Below are 21,152 nucleotides of genomic sequence, written 5' to 3' on the forward strand. Positions count from 1 at the left end.
AGTGGGACAGTCTAGGGAACAGAGTGACCGTCTCTTTAGAAGCACATCACTTCTGGGGGCCCCCATTTAGCAGATGTCACACCGTATTGGCATTGTGCCCTTATTTCCTCGTCATGCTCCTCTGCATGTAAGGTCTTTGGTGACAGAGGCTGTGCCTTTTATCTCTTCGTCTCCTGACTTTGCCTCGCAAGGGGCCTGGGACGAGCAGATGCACAGCACAGACAGCTGGATGAATGAGTGAAGAACCCAACATACACGGTTGGATTCTATCAAATGCGATGCTCAGGGTTCACAAGGAAGATATTCACACACTTCAGAAACACTGGAGATACAGGGAAAACCACACAGCCAGAAGCCCAAGACCATATGGGTGAAGAATGGTCTTTTATTTTAAAACGTTTTCAGAAGGTACATGGAACAAAATAAAAGCTTTCTTAAAAGGGAGGGAGAGGGGAGATGGTGTCAGAAATTGTAACCCTGGTAAATTATATAAAGGGTGCTTGGAAAGGTGACTTCTTAATGTAATAGGTCATATGGAGTCAAAGCGCTGATTTAACTAAGTGGGAATAAAACAAACTACGATGGCCCACAGTTAAGCAGAACCATCATATTAATAATTGAGGAATACGGTATAAACAAATAACAAATAATTCAGAGCCATCTTATTGTCAGTACTGTCATACAATTGAAACACTCAGAGGAAAACAAATCACAAGAATCCGCAAAAGGATAAATTCAGGGAGGTGCAGGGGACACAGTATCTACAATAGAAAACCACTTGGGACGTCAGTTCCTTTCTGTCCAGCCGTAAAAGAGGGAACAAAAAGTCGAGACCTATAAAGCAGGTTTCAAGTATGCTAATTTTTTTTTTTTTAAAGGAAGAAAAGAGGAAAAAACAAAGACAGGAAAAAAGAAAAGGACCGAGTACCGCAGAGTGTGCCAAGGGCCACAGGGAGGCAGGACGTGCAGCCGCTCCGGCGCAGCTGCCCAGGCGCCCGCTGCCTGTCGGGGTGGGTCGGTGGCTGACACGCGCGTGTCATCTGGTGATTCCTGCCCGGCCCGTCAGTGCTCAGATGGGTAGGTGGGAAAAGTCTCTGTTCGATGAAGCTTCAGAGGGCTGGTGACACCTTTTCCAAAAGAGATTTTAAAGTCAGCAGTTGCAACCACAATCAGGTTAGCTCATCACAAGTTTCTGTATAACAGAAATAAATAACATAGGGTACAGAATGTTTTTCCCCCCAGAGTCTACTCACAAGGATATGCAAAGGAGAGTCCTGAAAGACAGTGTGGTTAATACATCACTTGCATGTGGCCTTTGCACTGCTGCTGCTGCTGCTGCTAAGTCGCTTCAGTCGTGTCCGACTCTGTGCGACCCCATAGACGGCAGCCCACCAGGCTCCCCTGTCCCTGGGATTCTCCAGGCAAGAACACTGGAGTGGGTTGCCATTTCCTTCTCCAATGCATGAAAGTGAAAAGTGAAAGTGAAGTTGCTCAGTCGTGTCTGACTCTTAGTGACCCCATGGACTGCAGCCTACCAGGCTCCTCCGTCCATGGGATTTTCCAGGCAAGAACACTGGAGTGGGTTGCCATTTCCTTCTCCAATGCATGAAAGTGAAAAGTGAAAGTGAAGTTGCTCAGTCGTGTCTGACTCTTAGTGACCCCATGGACTGCAGCCTACCAGGCTCCTCTGTCCATGGGATGTTCCAGCCAAGAGTACTGGAGTGGGGTGCCATTGCCTTCTCCGGGCCTTTGCACTGGCTATGTGCAAACCAGGCTTCCCAGGTGGCTCAATGGTAAAGAACCCTCCTGCCAAGGCAGGGGACACGGTTCCCATCCCTGGGTCGGGAAGATCCGCTGAAGAAGGAAATGGTAGCCCAGTCCTGGGAAATCCCAGGGACAGAGGAGCCTGGCAAGTTACATTCTATGGGGTCGCAAAGAGTTGGAAACAACTTAGCGACTAAACAACAAGGTGATCAAACCAGGAGCAATTAGGGGCAACCTCCTCCTTAATATTTTATGTTTATCAACTAACTCCTACACCCAAAAGATTTAGGGAAAACAAGATACAATCAAAAGACCGGGGAATCTTTTGGCGAGAACACCCTTTGGAAACCAGACCAGAAGTAAGACAATATTGTATTTATTCCTAGGAAATCCTACAGTAAAGGAGGACCTCTTAAAAGCCATACAGCCTTTATTATTTCAGGTTTAAGTTCCAAACCAAGGACAATGAAGACGTCAGGAAGGCCAGGTCAGGAAGAAGTCACACCAGGCCACTGTGGGTCTCCTTTGTGACACAGGACAGGGGCTGGCGAACTTCATAAAAGCCAGATAGGAAGTATTTTAGATTCTGCAGAGTGTATGGTCTCATAGCAACTACTTAACTCCACTGCCTGCAGCACAAGAGCAACCAGTTAATCCGTAAGGAACGGGCATGAGTTCCCATGAAAGGTGAACAGAAGCACAGCAGCTGGATCTGCCCGGGAGGCCAGCTGGCCGTTTCCTGTGGCCGGAGCGCTTGATTTGATAAACACAGAGGTGTTCTACTGCCATCTGCTGGCTAAGGCTTGCTGCTGTCCAGTTGCTAAGTGACTCCGCGACTCCATGGATTGCATGTGCCAGGCTCCGCTGTCCTTCACTATCTTCTGGAATTTGCTCAGATTCCTGTCCATTGCATCAGTGATGCCATCCAACCATCTCATCCTCTGTCACCCCCTTCTCCTGCCTACAACCTTGCCCAGCATCAGGGTCTTTTCCAGCAAGTGGGCTCGTTACATTAAGCGACTAAGGGTTACCACACGCAAAGGAATTTGCAACGCAGGTCAGGTGAAGAGCCCTCAGAAGTGAACAAAGTAAAACCCACACTACAGTTCAGACTTCCTGGAACCAAACATGTAGATCAAGCCAGTCTAACAACACAGGGAAACGGCACTCGGCTAAGCGGAGCATGCTCACCCCACCAACGCGCGCTCAGAATGCTGGACGGAGCAGGAACGCTCGCGGTGGCACTGGCCCTACACCCCAAGCTCATCTCCTTATCCCAAGCCCTGGGCTCCATCACGGCCCAGTCTAGTCCCTTTCTGACGTAAGAAATCGTGGATTCAGATATTTCCAAACCTCAAATCTGAACCATAAGAAAACTATGTATGTAGTCATACAGTCACTGGTACATACAGCAGTGATTATTATTAGAGAAGTTAGAATATCAAAATATCCCAATCACTAGAGATCATTCCTTCCAGCTTCCCAGTCATTTCACACGTGAATTCAATTCTCCTTCCAACACACACACACAAATGCGTGCAAAGGTCACACACAGAGGTCACAAGCTGGCACTGGCCTGTGCCAAGCCCTGTCCTCTGGCCTGCACGGGGCACAAAGCATGGGGAATTCCTTGTCGACATTTGAGTAGCTGCACAAGGGCTGAAGGCCAGCTCCCTCGGCCTGCACGGGGCACAGAGCACGTGGAATTCCTTGTCGACATTTGGGTACCTGCATGAGGGCTGAAGGCCAGCTCCCTCAGCCGGCTCTCCCTGCCGTTTTCACTAGGGAGCCCACTGCACCCACATGGCGTGCCCTCCTGGCCCCTACAGACCTCGAGCATGAGACACCGGTTTATTTGTCATCTTTCTAATTTGCTTGGATCTTAATCTATTTCTCTCTTAATGGAAGAACACACAATGTACGTAGTTGTGTTAGAATTAATATTGAAAAACCAACATTATAGAGAACAGACTGGTGGCTGTAGGGGGAGGGGCTGTATGGGAGTTCGGGGTGAGCAGAGGCAAACTGTTTTATCCAGGAGGGACAGACAAGTTGTACTGTACAGCACAGGGGACTGCAGTCGATCCCTGTGATAGACCATAATGGAAAAGAGTACAAAAGAAGGTACAGGAGCCAGTGGTAAAAGAACCTGCCTGCAAATGCAGGAGACATAAGAGACCTGGGTTCGATCCCTGGGTCGGGAGGATCCCCTGGAGGAGGGCATGGCAGCCCACACCAGTGTTCCTGCCTGGAGAATCCCATGGACAGAGGAACCTGGCGGGCTACAGTCCATGGGGCCACAGAGTCAGACAGGACTGAAGTGATTTAGCGCACACACACACGTGTGTGTGTGTGTGTATAACCAAACGTATACATATACATGTATAACTGGATCACTCTGCTGTCCAGCAGAAATTAATACAGCATTGTAAGCCGACTATACTTCAATAAAAGATAAATTTTTAAAAAGAAAGAAAACCCAAGGTTAAGCCCTCCAAAGTAACCATTTGCTCAAAAAATCTATCCTCCTTAAGATAAAAATGTAAATTGCAAGGCCTGGAACCAACCCTCTGAAGGAGTCACACGGTATTCACTTTGGAAACACCTGCGGTGGCAGAATTTCCACCCAAAGGCAAGCATATCCAATAAAAGAGAGACCGCAAAACCAGGGGTCAGAACCCTGGAGTTCTAACGTCAGTCCGTCCATCCACTGGCCACGTGATCTCGGTGAGTACTGACCTCCAAGGGTCTCAGTTCTGCCTTCACTGAAATGGAGTCTCTGGCCAGCTCTAAGTGCTGCCAGGTGAGCCAGGAAAGACGACAAGGAGTGGCGCAGACATCGGGTGCCGCTCCGCGATTGCCTAAGGTCACCCAGTGTCACGTTGGATCAATGATTTCAGTGCCTATGTTTTTCTCATTTTTGCTTTGAAACAAGGGACGCTCTCTTCAGAGGCAATTTCTATAGAAGGGTTCTAAACATACTGAGAAATGGAGTGCCTTAGGATTAAGGGCAAAATTCCTAAGATGTTAACTTAAAGAAGGAGGTGAGGGAGTTTAAGAAGAACATTGCCAGGAAGCTGGACACAGCCGGCTCTCTCCTAAAAGCCTTTATGCACCAGTCACACCACTTCCTTTGTGTTCTTTGAAAATCCGAGCTCCTTCCTGCACCAGGGCCTTTGCATATGTTGATTTCTCTGTGGATAATGCTTTTTCCTGGCTCTCAATAGGACTCCTCTTTTCAGACTCCAGGTCTTGGGGTAAATGGTGCAGCCCCTCTAAAGAAGTCCCTTTGTGACCCTCCTCTTCAAACTGGCAACAACTCTGCTTTACCATTTTCTACTACAGACATTTTCTTTTCAATATGACATGGACCAAATTTGAAATTAAATATGCGTAATTGTTGACTGTGGCTCTCCTTCTGACTATAATCTGTAGGAGGCAGAAACAAGCCTGTGTAGTAGCCCCAGCGTGGCTCCATCACCTAGCATAATGCTCGGCATAAAGCAGATGCTCAACTAACATTTATCAAGCAATGAATGAGTGGAGACACGAAAGCCTCAGCTCCACGACACAGGTGACCCTGGGCACATCACTAACTGCAAATTCTGTGTCTCAGCTGCGCAGGGGAATAGAACACCCCCGGGTGGCTGCTTGGCAGACTAAATGAGATCAGGTATATTACATCCTGGCTTTCCTAGTGGCTCAGGCAGTAACGAATCTGCCTGCCAAACAGGAGACCACCTGCAATACAAAAGACTGCCTGCAGTACAGGGGACCCGGGTTCCGGTCTGGGTCGGGAAGACCCCCTGGAGAAGGACATGGCAGCCCACTCCAGTATTCTTGCCTGGGAAATCCCAGGGACAGAGGAGCCTGGCGGGCTACAGTTTACATGGTCGCGGAAGAATCAGACATGACTAAACCACCACCAGCATGTTAGGTTCCTAGTGCAAAGGCAGGAACACAGTAGGTCCTCAAGAAACAGTAGCTTTTATAATGATATTCAGTGAGTACGTCCTGTCTCCCTTGCAGGAACAAATCTGGCACTTTACTAGTGGTATATTAATGTTAGTTTATATTAAAAAAGGAGAGAGAAGGCTGCATGTTCAAATTTACAGAGCCCCGGCTTAACCAAGATTAAACAGATTTTTTACTGCAGGACATCTCAGAGTCTTGAAAATATTGATTTGCTCTCTGAATCTCCTAAAGAATTTAACATGTAGCACAAACCAGTCCATCCTAAAGGAAATCAGTCCTGAATATTCATTGGAAGGATTGATGCTGAAGCTGAAGCTCCAATACTTTGGCCACGTGATAGGAAGAACTGACTTATTAGAAAAGACCCTGATGCTGGGAAAGATGGAAGGTGGGATGAGAAGGGGACGATAGAGGATGAGATGGCTGGATGGCATCACCGACTCGATGGACATGAGTTTGAGCAAACTCCAGGAGTTGGTGATGGACAGGGAGGCCTGGCGTGGTGCAGTCCGTAGTAGGGTCACAAAGAGTCGGACACGGTTGAGCGACTAAAAGACTGATTTTGCCCCCAATTATTGGACACTAGTACTTTTTTGGAGGAGGGTGATATCAACCAGGGTTAGGACAACATAGAAGACAACAGGAAAATGGTGACTCGTTTTATGTAATGAATTCTTAGAGGAATTCTGCGAATACAGGGCTCAACATACGGTTGAGTGCTTTTCTTTCATGTATTTTTTCCTCAATCCTCACGATGAACCTCACATGTCAATCCTGTAAATGCCTAAGCAGAGAAGAGAATTTGGTTCTGAAAACTGGAAAATGGGGTGGAGGAAGCAGCGAGGGTAGGTGAACACATCTTGGTGTACTGCGGGCGGGGGTCAGACCCAGCACGCGCCTCTCGTCACCGACGATAATAAAGCGGTAAATCCACAGGCAACCAGGAGGGGGCGCTCTAGCACCAAATTTGGAGAGGGAACAATTTCTCAAACCTCTTGGATAAATTCCCTCATAAAGGTCTGTATGATTTCCAAGGTTAGCCACTGGATCTGTCAGAAAACAATCAATCTGAAATACATTCAGTTCAGTTCAGTTCAGATGCTCAGTCGTGTCCGACCCCATGAACCACAGCACGCCAGGCCTCCCTGTCCATCACCAACTCCCGGAGTTCACTCAAACTCAAGTCCACAGAGTCGGTGATGCCATCCAGCCATCTCATTCTCTGTCGTCCCCTTCTCCTCCCGCCCCCAACCTTTCCCAGCATCAGAGTCTTTTCCAGTGAGTCAGCTCTCCGCATCAGGTGGCCACGGTATTGGAGTTTCAGCTTTAGCATCAGTCCTTCCAATGAACACCCAGGACTGATCTCCTTTAGGATGGACTGGTTGGATCTCCCTGCAGTCCAAGGGACTCTCCAGAGTCCTCTCCAGCACCACAGGTCAAAAGCATCAGGGTAGGTGAATGGCCGGAGGAATTGCAACTCGTGGACGCCAGCAGAACAGGAAGGCAGGCAGAGCCGTGTGACGTGCACAGGACCCTGGCACGGTTTCTCAGCCTTGTTTTCCTGGGGGCGGGCAGAAGGGAGGAGGAGAGGCAGCGGCGGCGGCGGGACGCGCGAGCGCGCGCTCAGCTGCTCAGTCCCGTCTGTCTCTCTAAACCCGCAAGGGCCGGGCTCCTCTGTCCGTGCGACTTCTCAACAAGAACACTCGCGTGGGCCGCCACTTCCTCCTCCAGGGGATCTTCCCAACCCAGGGCTGCAACCCGTGTCTCCTGCACTGCAGGCGGCCTCTACCGCTGAGCCACCTATCCTCATAGGTGGGGTAGATGAATGTTTCCCATTTATTCGTCGTGTGAATGACCACCCCTGAGACGTGAGATAATTTTATGTAGCCTGAACATTTTTTTTAAATCTATCAAATTTAGTGGTAAATTGAGTTTCCAAGCTATTCAATACATACACAGCACATATTAGCACTGTATCTCAATGAATACTGGTAACTAAAAAGCAATCCCAAGATAAAACAAATATAGACAAATCTACATAGAACATGCTGATGAGGCACTATCTTGGAAACACTGGTTATAAATAAAGTATCAAAATAAAACACATTTACATTAATTCCTACACAGATAACAAAAGTATGTGGAACAAATAATTTGATGAAATAATTGATATAAAACATAAAGCAAAAAAAAAAAACCAAAACACTGAAGCAATTACAATGCATTCTCTTGCACAGAAATATTCTAAGATAATAGGATATTTCATTGAGTATTAGCATGCAGTCAAAACAGGAAAAATGTAAGAATTCTATTGGAAGCTTAGGTTCAATGAAGGTTATACTATGTAACAAACAATCATAGTTTTAATTATCATCTTCAATCCTAGAACACAGTCACCTTCAAAACCCTATAAAATTACCAGTCACAACGTTTGATAATCCATCATCTCTGCAGGGATTCTGTGGCTTTTTTTTCCTTATTATCACTGGAATTTATTTCATCAGAAACTAAGCAATCGCTATCTTTAAATTACTGTCTTGCAAGTACTACTTACTGTGTTCATTTGTAAAATCTATACCAATAAACTTGGACTTAATTTTACAGTAATGCAGGCAGACCTTATTTTCTGCTTCACTGCAGTATGCTTTACAGATACTGCATTTTGTTAAGTTTTTAAAATTTATTTTGATTATTTTGGGCCTCATCATGCAGCATTCGGGATCCCAGTTCCAGGGATCAAACCCAGGGATCAAACCCATGCCCCCTACAGTGGGGGCAGTGCAGGATCACCACTGGATGGCCAGGGAAGCCCCTATATATTTTTTAAATTCACGCTGAGTGAATCTGTTGGTACCATTTCCCCAACAGGAGCTGCTCACTTTGTGTCTCTGTGTCACATTTCGGTAATTCTCGAAATATATCCAGCTTGTTCATTATTATTATACTTGCTTTGATGACCTGTGATTGGTTATGTTTGATGTTACTACTGTGACCCACCGAAGGCTTACATGATGGTTAGCATTTTTTAGCAATAAAGTGTTTTTGAATTAAAGTATGTACATCTTTTTAGACATACAAGCTGTTGCACACTTAATAGACCACAGGCTAGTGTAAACATAACTTTAATATGCACTTGGAGGCCAAAAAATGTGTGTGACTCACTTTATCACAATATTCTCTTTATTGTGATGGTCTGGAACCAAAAGTGAAAGAGAAGTCACTCAGCTTGCGACCAGTGTTCTGTAGACTACTAGGCTCCTCCATCCATGGGATTCACCAGGTAAGAAAACTGGAGGGGTTGCCATTTCCTTCTCCAGGGGATCTTCCCGACCCAGGGATCAAACCCAGGTCTCCTGCATTGCAGGCAGACATTCTACCCTCTAAGCCACCAGGGAAGCTAATATATTTCCAAAGTCTGCCTGAATCTCATTACTTTTGAGTGTTGGGTTATAAAATAAATAACAAACCTAAATATAAAGGCTTATCAAATAAACCCAAGTCCGATTCTGGTGAGCCGTTTGGTTTGTGACTTGCTATATTTGACAAAAACAACACAAACTTCTCAAAGGTGATTTTTCTCCTTTGCGGTGATGTTTTGTGTTGTTCTGCTCCATGTCTAGAGGTAACATTCTCACCACTGCTTTTCTGGAATTAGTGGGTCACTAGTCCTTGGTGATGATCCCAGACTCTTTCTGCTATGTATGGTTTTCCAACCATAATACGGGCTTTTTGCATGCGGGTAAATTTGCATTTTTTGTTGTTATGCTTAAAGAAGTTGTGTCTATATGCTGGAAAACAGAGTTGTTTTCTTTGTTGCAAACAGATGCAGACATTGTCAGAGGTAGCTATATAAACCCAAGGAGCACACAAGCTATATGCTAACAGCATCTAAAACATCTGCTCTAAACTTAAGATTTAAAAAAAATGTTACTACACCGTCAGGGCCCTGGGAAGACTTTTAGTCTTCAGTCATTTCTGATGAACGCCTACTTGTTTTGAAAGGGAGTTACGTTAGTAAAAATAAGAATTGTAAAATGAGTGTCTCCTTCACTCTTTCCTCTGTCCAGACTGTCCTGAGGATGTTTCGCTTTTGGCCTCCCCGCATGACAAGCGGGGTCTCAGGGCGCTGACTAGGGATGGAGCCCGTGGCCCCTGCCTCACAAGCACCGGGCTGGGCGAGGGGGAAGGGGACTAACCTGCGGGGACGCAGCCTCGGGGAGGGCGGAGCCTGCCGCGCCCCGCCCCACCCCGCCCCACCCCGCCCCGGAGACCCGCCCTCCGCCACGCCACGCCACGCCACGCCCCGGAGACCCGCGGGGCCACGCCCCGGAGCCACGCCCGCCCCTCGCCCCGCCCTCTGTCGCGCCCCGCCCCCGCCCAGCGGAGCCCCGCCCCCGTCCCGCTCCGGAGCCCCGCCCCGCCCCGCCCCCGCTCACCTTGCAGGCGGTACAGCTGCCCGGTGCTGTGCTGCCGGGTGATGTGCTGCCAGTAGGCGCTGCGAGGCAGGGGTACCATGGTGCTCAGCGAGGCGGCCCGCTCGCTCATCTTCACCTGGAGCTGCGACGGAAGAACAGAGCGCAAGTCAGCAACCCGGGGATGCGAGGGCCGACCCGGGGAGCGCCCCCGAGGAGATCCACCTGGGGAGATCCACCCGGGGAGCCCCGCCCAGGAGATCCACCTGGGGAGATCCACCCGGGGAGCCCCGCCCAGGAGATCCACCCTGGGAGCCCCGCCCAGGAGATCCACCAGGGGAGATACACCCGGGGAGCCCCCCCCCCGGGAGATCCACCAGGGGAGATACACCCAGGGGAGCCCCACCCAAGGAGATCCACCCGGGGAGCCCCGCCCAGGAGATCCACCTGGGGAGCCCCCCCTGGGAGATCCACCAGGGGAGATACACCCGGGGAGCCCCGCCCAGGAGATCCACCTGGGGAGCCCCCCCGGGAGATCCACCTGGGGAGCCCCCCCGGGAGATCCACCAGGGGAGATACACCCGGGGGAGCCCCGCCCAAGGAGATCCACCTGGGGAGCCCCAATCCGGGGAGATCCACTCGGGGAGTCCCACCCGGGGAGCCCCACCCGGGGAGCCCCAATCCGGGGAGATCCACCCATGGGGTCCTTCCACCCGGGCAGCCCTAAACTCACGGAGCCCCACCCGGGGAGCTCGAGGGCCGCGGAGCCGGCCATCCGGAGCCGGGCTGGCCCATGAGAGAGCACGGCTATGGCTTTGCTGACTTGGCAGCGCCCGTTCTTCGCACGTTGGCAGCAGTGCATCGATTTTCCGGGCGGGATTTTCCCGCGACTCAGCTCAACCTCCTGTCACGGTGGGCGGAGCCCACTAGATTCTGGGGTGGCCCAGGAACGCGAGTCAGGCCAGTAAGACACGATCCCTGAGGACATTTATTAGAACTTGTGTGGAAGACAATCAGGGAAGGTTAAGTTAAGGGTGTTTTGCCTGCTTCAGTCATTGCTGAATCCCAGGGTCTAGATTATTTCCTGACATGGTAAGTACACAGGAGGTACTTCTGGAGTTGAATGTAGGAGCTTTCTTATGGGGGTTGATGGGGGGGACAGGAGATGGGCCTGGGGTCTATCCTGGCACAGTAAGAAAGAACAAGACAGTCAGTGGACACTACTCTGAGGAAGAAAGCCAGGGAGAGTCCTGACAAGCTCCACTGAGGCCTTGGTTCCTACCTGAACCCAGAGGCTAGGCCGAGACCTCTCACTTATAACAGCCCATTACTTCTCAGTCTAAGCTGATATGAACTGGGTTTTAGCACTAGCATGGGACTCAGTGGTGCTAGTGGTCAAGAATCCGCCAGCCAATCCCGGAGATGCAGGAGACGCGGGTTCCATCTCTGGGTCAGGAAGACCCCTGGAGAAGGAAATGGCAACCGGCTCCAGTATCCTTGCCTGAAGAATCCCACTGACAGAGAAGCCCAGCAGGCCACAGTCCATGGGGCGGCAGAGTCGGACAGAACTGAGTACTCACACCATCACCAACAGAAGAAAAGCTCTGTCTGCTCCCACAAGTGCCTGATCCCCTTCCAGACACTGAGGGGAAGAGGATGCTGTGGCTTTTGGCTCCAAGCATCTAAGAGGACCCATCCTAAAAGATACAATGGGAGGCCCCACATCCTCAGGGAGGAGTCGGTCGTCTGTCCAACTGCACTGGGGGACGATTCCAAGAGAAGACAGCTTAGCGGGACGGGCAGGGAGTGACTAAAGGCATACAGGGACGACGCAGGAAGAAGAGAGGGTGGGGTGTGATCTGAGGCAGCTGTCCAGCGCCCCCGCCCCAAGCCCTGATCTGGACACAAACATGACAAACTTTTACTGTGTCATAACACAGAAGTGACTCTTTGATGTCCTGGAGCTGCTTGAATATCAAATGACCCACCCCAGTCTTAAAAAAGCGTGTCCAGAAATAGATGGGTTTAGACAAGGATGGGCATTAGGGGACAGTTTGCACTCATAGAAAACTAGGGGCAATGTAAGCCTCCATGTCAGGGCTGGGCTAACTGCAGAGACACGCTGGAGTGCTTGCCAACAGCAAATCAAAGGACGGCAGATTTACGTCACCTGAAAAGGAAACACTGACATATTGTACCATTAAGGAACAGTGAATCGCAGACCGTTCTGTCTAGTGGAATGCCACCTTAATTGCTCATCTGAGCAAAGCTGGTATTAAATATTTATCCATTTGGGTTCAGTAAGATGATACCTGCTTAGCACTTGCCTAGACAAACCAGGCACGGGAAAAGGAAGGATATTATGATGATGAGTATAAACTACAATGCCCACCCAAAGATTTTTTAAAACTCCCCACTCTACATCTCATTAACATAGTAGTCTCAGGCATAATATCTGCACATTCACTCAAAATAATACGAGACTTCACACCCTGGAATCCAAAACTTGTTGGAGTTGATGTGGTGGTTTAGTCGCTAAGTCATGTCCGATGGTGGTTTAGTCACTAAGTCGTGTCCGGCTCTTGTGACCCCATGGACAGTAGCCTGCCAGGCTGTCCTGTCCATGGGAGTCTCTAGGCAGGAATACTGGAGTGGGTTGCCATTTCCTTCTCCAGGGGATCTTCCCCACTCAGGAATCAAACCCAGGTCTCCTGCACTGCAGGCAGATTCTTTACCAAAGGGAAGCCCAATGAGACTGACTTAAAAAGAAGATCATAACCATCTCTCCAAAGACAGTTTTGGTTTCCATGTCTTGTATTTCCATGTGATGAACTGCATTCTCTCTCACCACAGCAGCTCAGTTACTCAAACGTGTTCCAGTGGCCACACAGCACCAGATTCCGTGGGGACATGTTTCCCGAAACACGTCCTAGTAAAGCAAAAGTGGAAACGGTTGGAAACAAAGGCCAGTAGAAAAGTTCTGGGGCTGTTTTCCTGCTTCTGCAGACATGAAAGTCCCAAAGTTTGACAGCAAAAATAAAAAACAACCAAACAAACAATAAAACCTATTTAGCAGTGACATGTGGTGACACTCAACCTCATGAACACGGAGTACAAGACAATAGAGAGAGAAGAACTGAATATTCAAGGCACCGATTACTTGCTTTTCCTAATAGAAAGGGATTATAGTTAAAACAGTAATATTTTTAATACAAAGAAAATATTGGGGAAGTAGCCATCACTTCAAATTACTCACTACTTTACTGTGAATATATTTCTGCAGCCCAGCATGGTTTGATTATATTTTTAGAACGCTTATTTAGGAACAAAAATAAAATGGCGCCAATGTCATGTGTCACAGAGAACATTAACAAAGCCTGGCCTCTTTCTTCCTCAAACCTTTGAAAGAACATCTAATTTTAGGAAAGGGGCATTTTAATTGTCTTTGGAGAAAAGTGCTAAGAAAAGTCTTCTTAGTTAACACTGTAAAAATGTCTGAATTCTCGAAGCGTGAGAAGACTTGGGAAGTCACGCGATGATGCCCCAGTCAGAAGGTGCCCCCTCAGCCTGCCTCACTGCCATAGGGAATCCACCGCTGATTCCAGAAGGTTCCCCCCTCACCCCGCCTCACTGCCATAGGGAACCCCACCCTCTGACTTCAGCTCACCCGCCCTCCATCACCCTCTGCACAATGGCTGGGCCCAAGCCACATGCTGAGTCCTGCCATTTCCACCCACCCATGTGCCCACGGCCTACTCCCCCCCATAGCAAAGGCTGACTCCTAGGCCTGGGGACTCCCCCGACTCCTCACCCGGCTAACACCTGTCTGCCCTTCAGAAGGCGGCTCAGGAAGCACCTCCTGACCACTCTTCCCCCACCAATGACACCAGGCACTCCTACCAGACTGGTGGCTCAGCTGGTAAAGAATCTGCCTGCCATTAGGAGATGCAAGAGACGCAGGTTCGATCCCTGGGTCAGGAAGATCCCCTGGAGGAGAGCATGGCAGCCCCCTCCGTATTCTTGCCTGAGAAATCCCTGGACAGAGGAGGCTGGCGGGCTACGGTCCACGGGGCCGCAGTCAGCCCCGAGAGCGTCACAGCCCTGCTCTCACTGTGGTCGTCACTCCGCCGTGACTGCAGCCCGCCCCCTCTCGTAGTCCAAGCACTCGGAGAACACGCGATTACATCTTTCACCTCGGTATCCCCAACACCTAACCGGGACCCCCAAAGACCGAACAAATACAGGATGGAGGAATCACTGAGCCAGAGAACCCAGCCCTGCCCAGGGAGCAGGGAGTCAATCTTCAACCAACCCAGCAAATCAGCCGGAGCTGAATTCCTGCTGAAGCTCTAGGTCCAGGTTACGTTAATGTGGTTCTCGGGGCCGTGGAGAACATGCTGACAGGCCTGAGTCGCTCTGTACTTTGCCATTCAGGCGTCCAGTTCGGCACGTTTATTCATCCTACTAGAGTGTTGGCTCACGATCCCGCCAGCGGAGAAAGACAAGGCTTCATGAGTGACACACCTTCATGAGTGACCTTCCTGACGTCACCACCCAGACTTTCCCCTGAACGACAGCATGTGTGGAGGTCTCTTCCCCGCCCAGCCCGAGTGAGTTCTGATGCTGCCCAGTGTCCTGAGATAATCAATCAACGGATGGAGCTGGTGTGGTTTCAAGGACATGTGTAGCACTGTGCTGCTGGGGGTGACCAGGGGTGGATCATGGTGTTGGAGACCTGGGTTCCCATCCCAGCTGTGCTCCAGATGAGCAGTGAGACACGGGACATGTCCCACCTCGTGTCTAAACCTCCCAGTCTTAGGTAAGGCATTGGGTTTTTTTTTTTTTTTTTTGCAGCTTGAGGCAGTTGTAAAATAACTTAATGTAGCTTTTTGCAACTGTGTATTCTATAGTTTTTTTTTTTTCATTTGGTGACATTTTAACTGTTAATGTTTATGTCATTGTGCTTTGTACCATTTATTAAATTTTGTAAATAAATTTTAAAAAAATAAAAAATAAATAAATAAACCTCCCAGTCTCCTTTCCCATGGAACATCCCTTCCTAAAGAGATGACAATAAAACTAAACAAATAAAAAAGAAACAGGCTGCCATAAAAAGTAATGAAGTCCTAGGGACTTCCCTGTTGGTCCAGTGGCTAAAACTCTGAGCTCCCAATGCATGAAGCCAGGTTAGATCCTTCACCGGGGAACTAGATCCCACATGCCATAACTGAAGATACTGCATGCTGCTATCACAACCTGCTAAATAAATAAATATTTTTTTAAGTGATGAAGTCCTGAAACATGCCACAACATGCACGTATGCTCAGTCGCGTTCAGTCGTGTCCGACTCTTGTGACCCCGTGGACTGTAGCCCTCCAGGCTGTCCACAGGATTCTCCAGGCAAGAATACTGGGGTGGGTTGGCATTTCCTCCTCCAGGGGATCTTCCCAACCCAGGCATCAAACCTGTGTCTCCTGCACTCCTGCATCGGCAGGTAGCTTCTTTACCACTGAGCCACCGGCTTCCCCTCCACAGTTCGGAGAAGCTGAAAACATGACGCTGAGTGAAAGAAGTCACTTGCAAAAGACCACACAGCACATGATCCTATTTATATGCAATGTCCAGGACAGGCAATGCAGAGAAAGCATACTGTTGGTTGCCTAAAGCTGGGTGGATGATGGATAAGGAGACAGGTTTCTTCCTGGGGTGATGAAAATGTTCAGGAGTTGACTGTGTTGATGGTTTCACAATTCCATGACTATGTTAACACTACTGGGTTATACGGTTTAAATGGTGTATCGTATGGTATGTGAATTATGTCTCAATATGCTGCTGCTGCTAAGTCGCTTCAGTCGTGTCCGACTCTGTTCGACCCCACAGACGGCAGCCCACCAGGCTCTCCCGTCCCTGGGATTCTCCAGGCAAGAACACTGGAGTGGGTTGCCATTTCCTTCTCCAATGCATGAAAGTGAAAAGTGAAAGTGAAGTCGCTCCGTCGTGTCTGACTCTTAGCGACCCCACGGACTGCAGCCCACCAGGCTCCTCCATCCATGGGATTTTCCAGGCAAGAGTACTGGAGTGGAGTGCCATTGCCTTCTCCGATGTCTCAATATAGCTGTCCTCAAAAAAGTAAAATCAGATAGTAGTATGTGGACTATTTCTTTTTTATAAAGCATGATGTAACGAGGTAGTTGGTGGCTGCTTCTGGTCAAAGGCTTCCCAGGTGGTTCAGTGATAAAGAATCCACCTGTCAATGTAACAGTCGGGGGTTCAAGCTCTGCGTCAGGAGAAGGAAATGGCAACGCACGCCAATATTCTTTTTGGAAATTCCATGGACAGAGGAGTCTGGTGGGCTACAGTCCATGAGGTTACAAAGAGTCAGACGCGATTTAGAGGCTAAACAACAGCCTCCAGCAGCACCAGCCACACAGCCTCAGCGGAAGCAACAGTTGAACGTGAGTGACAACTGGCCGAGACAGGCCCCCCGTCACTATCACAGTCTTTAAAAACCTCCCAAAACTCAGTGAGGGAAGTGCTCATTGTCAAGGCCCCTTTTCTCCTAATAATTGGCAAGTTGTAGCCACCCTCTTAGGAGAGAAAGCCCTCTAAGGACCACTGTGTGCCAGCCGCGCTTTGGCTCCTGCCCCCTCCCCTGGCCTGGTTCATGCTTCCCTGCTGCCCGCCGGCCCCTTTGATGAGTCTGAGGCCAGCTGAGCAGGGCAGTGGCCAAGACTCAGCCACAACACGACACACATCACCAGGTCATCCTTCCCTGGAACCCATCTGTGTTTACAACAAAGCACTGGGTTCTGCAGAACCGAACAGTACGACAGGAGGTAACTGCTGCCACAAGCCATCACAAGGAAGCTCATGTGCTGCGTCTGTGGCATCGCCCTGGAGCCGTTCGGAAGCCAAAACAAGTCATCACAAAACAGACGAGGACTTCAAGACCCGACCCCCTCTCATCAGCCTCTTAAAGTGCCATCGGGCTGCGCCTTCCAGTTAACTCCCGTGGGGCCTCTGCCAGTGGCCACTCTGCGGACACACACCACCCGTGATTTCCACTCTCTCAAACGTGCCTTGAAGCCGCTGCCCAGGGACACGATGTTGACAATACGGCTGTGCTGTGAGTCACAGCCACATCGTTGCCGAGCGTCTGCTCGGCTTGACAAACTTCTGATGCTGGTAGTAGCCTCGGTTTAGGGACACAGTTTAGGGCATTTTAAGCACAGCGTGTGGGCAAAGTTGAATCAGAAGGAACGCCTCAGCCCAAGAGAGAAAAAGTAAACTGAGACTCTAAAAGAGACCTGCATTTCGGGGTCTGTCTCTCATCCCACCCACACCCAGCTGGGTCAGGGACACCGCCCCTCAACTCACGGCCAGTCTCCACTGAGCCTCCTGAATGATGTCTTCACCTTCTGTCTACTTGCTCTCCTGTGGAAATCACATTTGGGAATAGACTCTACCTATGCTTTCTGGACCCTGGGTCAGCCATCCTATGAGCTCTCCAACTTTAACAAGAATCACCTGGAGGGTTCATTAGAATGCAGATTCCTGGCCTCCATCCTCCCTGTAAATGGGGGATTTGCCTTTTTCCCAAGTTTCCAGATAATTCAGTTCATACTGGTCCAGGGACCACACTTTGAGAACCAGTGTCCTATGGTAGTGCCTCCCTGGCGGCTCAGTGATAAAGCATCCAACTGCAATGCAGGAGATGCAGGAGACTTGGGTTCGATCCCTGGGTCAGGAAGATCCCCTGGAGGAGGAAATGACAACGGACTCCAGTATTCTTGCCAGGAAAATCCCAAGGACAGAAGAGCATGGTGGGCTACAGTCCATGGGGTCTTATTAAGAGTTGGACAGGATTGAGTATGCACACATGCAATCATGTCCTATGTTATTCATCCACTTTGGATCAATCAGTCTGGGGAAAAAGTTCTCCACTGTGTTAAGAGCCCAACTCCAGAGTCAGGAAACTGGGGTTGCAGTCTGGATCTGCCACTAATAATGGTTCCAGACTGGTTATTTAACCTCCTTTAGTTGTTAATGGGGCTCCCCTGGTGGCTCAGACAGTGAAGAATCTGCTGGCAATGCATGAGACCTAGGTTTGATCCCTGGGTCGGGAAGATCCCCTGGAGAAGGGAATGGCAACCCACTCCAGTGTTCTTGCCTGGGAAATCCCTGGACAGAGGAGCCTGGCGGGCCACAGTCCATGGGGTCGCAAAGCCAGGCATGAATGAAGGACTGAGCATAGGATGGCGTGTGGGGCCACACTGTCCTCCTTTCCATCTCATATATCGTAGGACAAACGCACCCTGCTGTTCCTGACTGCTGCCACCGTCTGTGCTGTCATTTTAATGTCTGCATCCAGCCCGCACTTTGGTTGCACTATACCTTCCTTGTTCATTTTCCTAACCATTTTTAATTTACCAGATAAGATGGAGGAACTAAATTGTGACCAAATCTCCTTTTATAACATTTTTTCCCTGCTAACTATAATTTTTATCTTAAGACCCACTTTATTACAATTATTCCAATGATCACTATTTTTTAATATTTTAAGAATTTTATTTTATTTTACATGTCAAATTGAATTTTAGATTGACTCAAAAATTACGTTAAAATGTGACTAACCTCAGAAAAGTAGATGGGTTGGTAAGCTTGTTTTTATTTATAAACAAAGCAGTCTTATCTTCACATACTGTATACCTATGCAACAACCTAACAGGTTAGCCATTAAAACGCAAAAGGTAGATCTTTTCTGAAGCGATGTGAAACGATTCTAAACTCAAAGGGCTGCAATTACTTATGTATGTGTGTTCGTGCGGAGAACTCATCACTGGGGCAGGTTTAAATACCATCGATCCACTCTGATGATTCTCAAACATGTATCTGTGACTCCGATCTCTCCCTGAAACCTCAGAGTCCTGTATTTCACAGCCTGCTCCCCACCTCCACCAGATGTCCAGCAGGCTCTGAGCCAGGGATGGAACCTAGGTCTCCTGCATGGCAGGTAGATGCTTTACCATCTATTATACACGGTGCATCCTTTTGCACCATTTGCATTTTCTATCACGTGCAAATCAAATCTTTTAATCCAAAAGCCTTCTTTTGAAGTCTCAGGAGGAATCATAGCCCCCACCCTCTGCAGCACACCATTCTATGCATTAAAGAACTTTGAAACTATGAATAAAGCACTGGGTGATGTGCAAGCACCCCACTCCTGCAAGAACGAGCTTGTAGAGAAGAAATCTCTTCTCAGTTCACACACTTGTCATTTTACAGGTCCTTTCCTCCCCAACCCTAACCCCCTTGATCCTCTCCAAATGACGCTAGAAAAGGAAACCAAGGAGAAACTGAAAGGAGACTAGCAAAGAGCTCCTAACAAAGCTTAAACATAACTTCAAACTCTAACCAGAGAGTACTCCAAATACCTCGTAAACAGTAAACATGTTTTGAACAGAATCTTTAAATCGTTACGTTTATTCCTACAAAATCCAGATCAAATGTCTCTTTTAAAAGAGAACAACAGTCTTACACAATATTTTTTAAGACATAAAAATCAAGCGTGTATTTGTGTAGCATGCAATCTATTTACCCAATTTGATAAATCTGTATTTCTAAGGTATATCAAACACCCTTGTAAAGTGCTAGCAAATGAATCTTGTACGGTTCGGTGCTGATAGTAATTCATTGAGATAACTGCACTTGTTGCATTCTTTGGGATTCTCTGTGCTTGATGAAGCACCTTCCCTTAATCAATACAAACCGCTTAAAATGCTAATCGCTATGCTAAGTGCTGGGAACCAAACCCTCTGAATGGAGGTGCAGATGCTGTTGAACAAGCTGTGTAACCATTGTGGGGCAAGTCCTGTAATCGCCGCAGGTTGATGGGAAGGGGTAACTCGTCCTCAAGGTGCACACAGGGCCCCAGGGAGGTTCTCACACCCATCTTTCCTCCACCTGCTGGACAGGCTCACTCCCCTGCGAGCAGAGGAACAAGGTCTCAAAAGGAGGCCGCTTCCTCCAGCAAGAGCGTACGCACGCGCTCTACAGGGCGAGACGTCAGCACTGGGGAAAGCGGGGAGCAGTAAGGACACGCTTTAAGGTTCAGGAGTCGCTAAAGAGGGGAGAGGGGCGCAAACCGATAATGAAAAGGGAAATCAGAAACGGCGCACGTCATCTACGTGATCAGATTTTTGCAGTTAAATTTTCCATACATGTACTTATGTAAAGATAAACAGGATTAAAAGACCAACCCCCATCTCCAAGGACAGTTGTGAAAATTAAACAAAAAGCAGCAGCACGCCAGATGGAGCTGCTCATTCCAACTTTACTTGTCCCTCCGTTAGTTGAAGCCTCTGAACGTGCTTTCCACGCACGCGCCCCCTGCCTGCACCCTGCCTCCCCTCACGGCTTTCAGCGAATTCTGCTCTTGGCGCTTTGATTCATGCACTCCCTCGGGGCATGAGTTTCTACGCCCTGGGCGTCAGTTGCAGCCACTCACTCTGCTGGGGACCGGAAACTAAAAACAATAAACCACGGATCTTCTGATCCCCCGGGGTGTGCACACGCTTGCTCGCTGAGTCGTGTCCGACTCTGCGAGCCCAGGGACTGCAGCCCGCCAGGCTCCCCTGTCCATGGGCCTTTCCCGGCCAGAAGGCCGCAGTGGGCTGCCTTTTCCGTCTTGTACAGTAAATGTCCAGGGAGCCAGTTCAGAGCCCAGCTAGGATCCCATCACTGTCTGCTCGCACAATGGCGCTGCTTTCTCCACAGAGGAGACCTGCTGCTGCTGCTACTGCGCTGCTTCAGAGTCGCTGACTCTGCACGACCCCACAGACGGCAGCCCACCGGGCTCCCCCGTCCCTGGGATCCTCCAGGCAGGAACACTGGAGTGGGCTGCCATCGCCTTCTCCAGTGCGTGGAAGTGAAAAGTGAAAGTGAAGTCGCTCAGTCGTGTCCGACCCTTAGCGACCCCACGGACGGCAGCCCACCAGGCTC

At 49.1% G+C, this 21,152-nt stretch overlaps 1 protein-coding gene across 1 annotated transcript in view; it reads right to left on the bottom strand.

The window, feature by feature from the left end:
• Positions 1 to 238: 238 nt before the first annotated feature.
• Positions 239 to 21,152, bottom strand: part of DOK5 (docking protein 5) — a 153,500-nt gene continuing 132,586 nt past the window's right edge. Inside the window, exons 7-8 of the mRNA XM_055393913.2 lie at positions 10,176 to 10,296; positions 239 to 1,127 (exon numbers count right to left, since the gene is read on the bottom strand). Of these exons, the coding sequence (XP_055249888.1) occupies positions 1,063 to 1,127; positions 10,176 to 10,296 (186 nt within the window). The 3' untranslated portion in view covers positions 239 to 1,062. The remainder of the gene's footprint in view (positions 1,128 to 10,175; positions 10,297 to 21,152) is intronic.

Source organism: Moschus berezovskii, chromosome 15 (genome assembly GCF_049115385.1).
Source record: "Moschus berezovskii isolate FMDL1 chromosome 15, NW_MosBer_1.0, whole genome shotgun sequence".
Classification (NCBI taxonomy): domain Eukaryota; kingdom Metazoa; phylum Chordata; class Mammalia; order Artiodactyla; family Moschidae; genus Moschus; species Moschus berezovskii.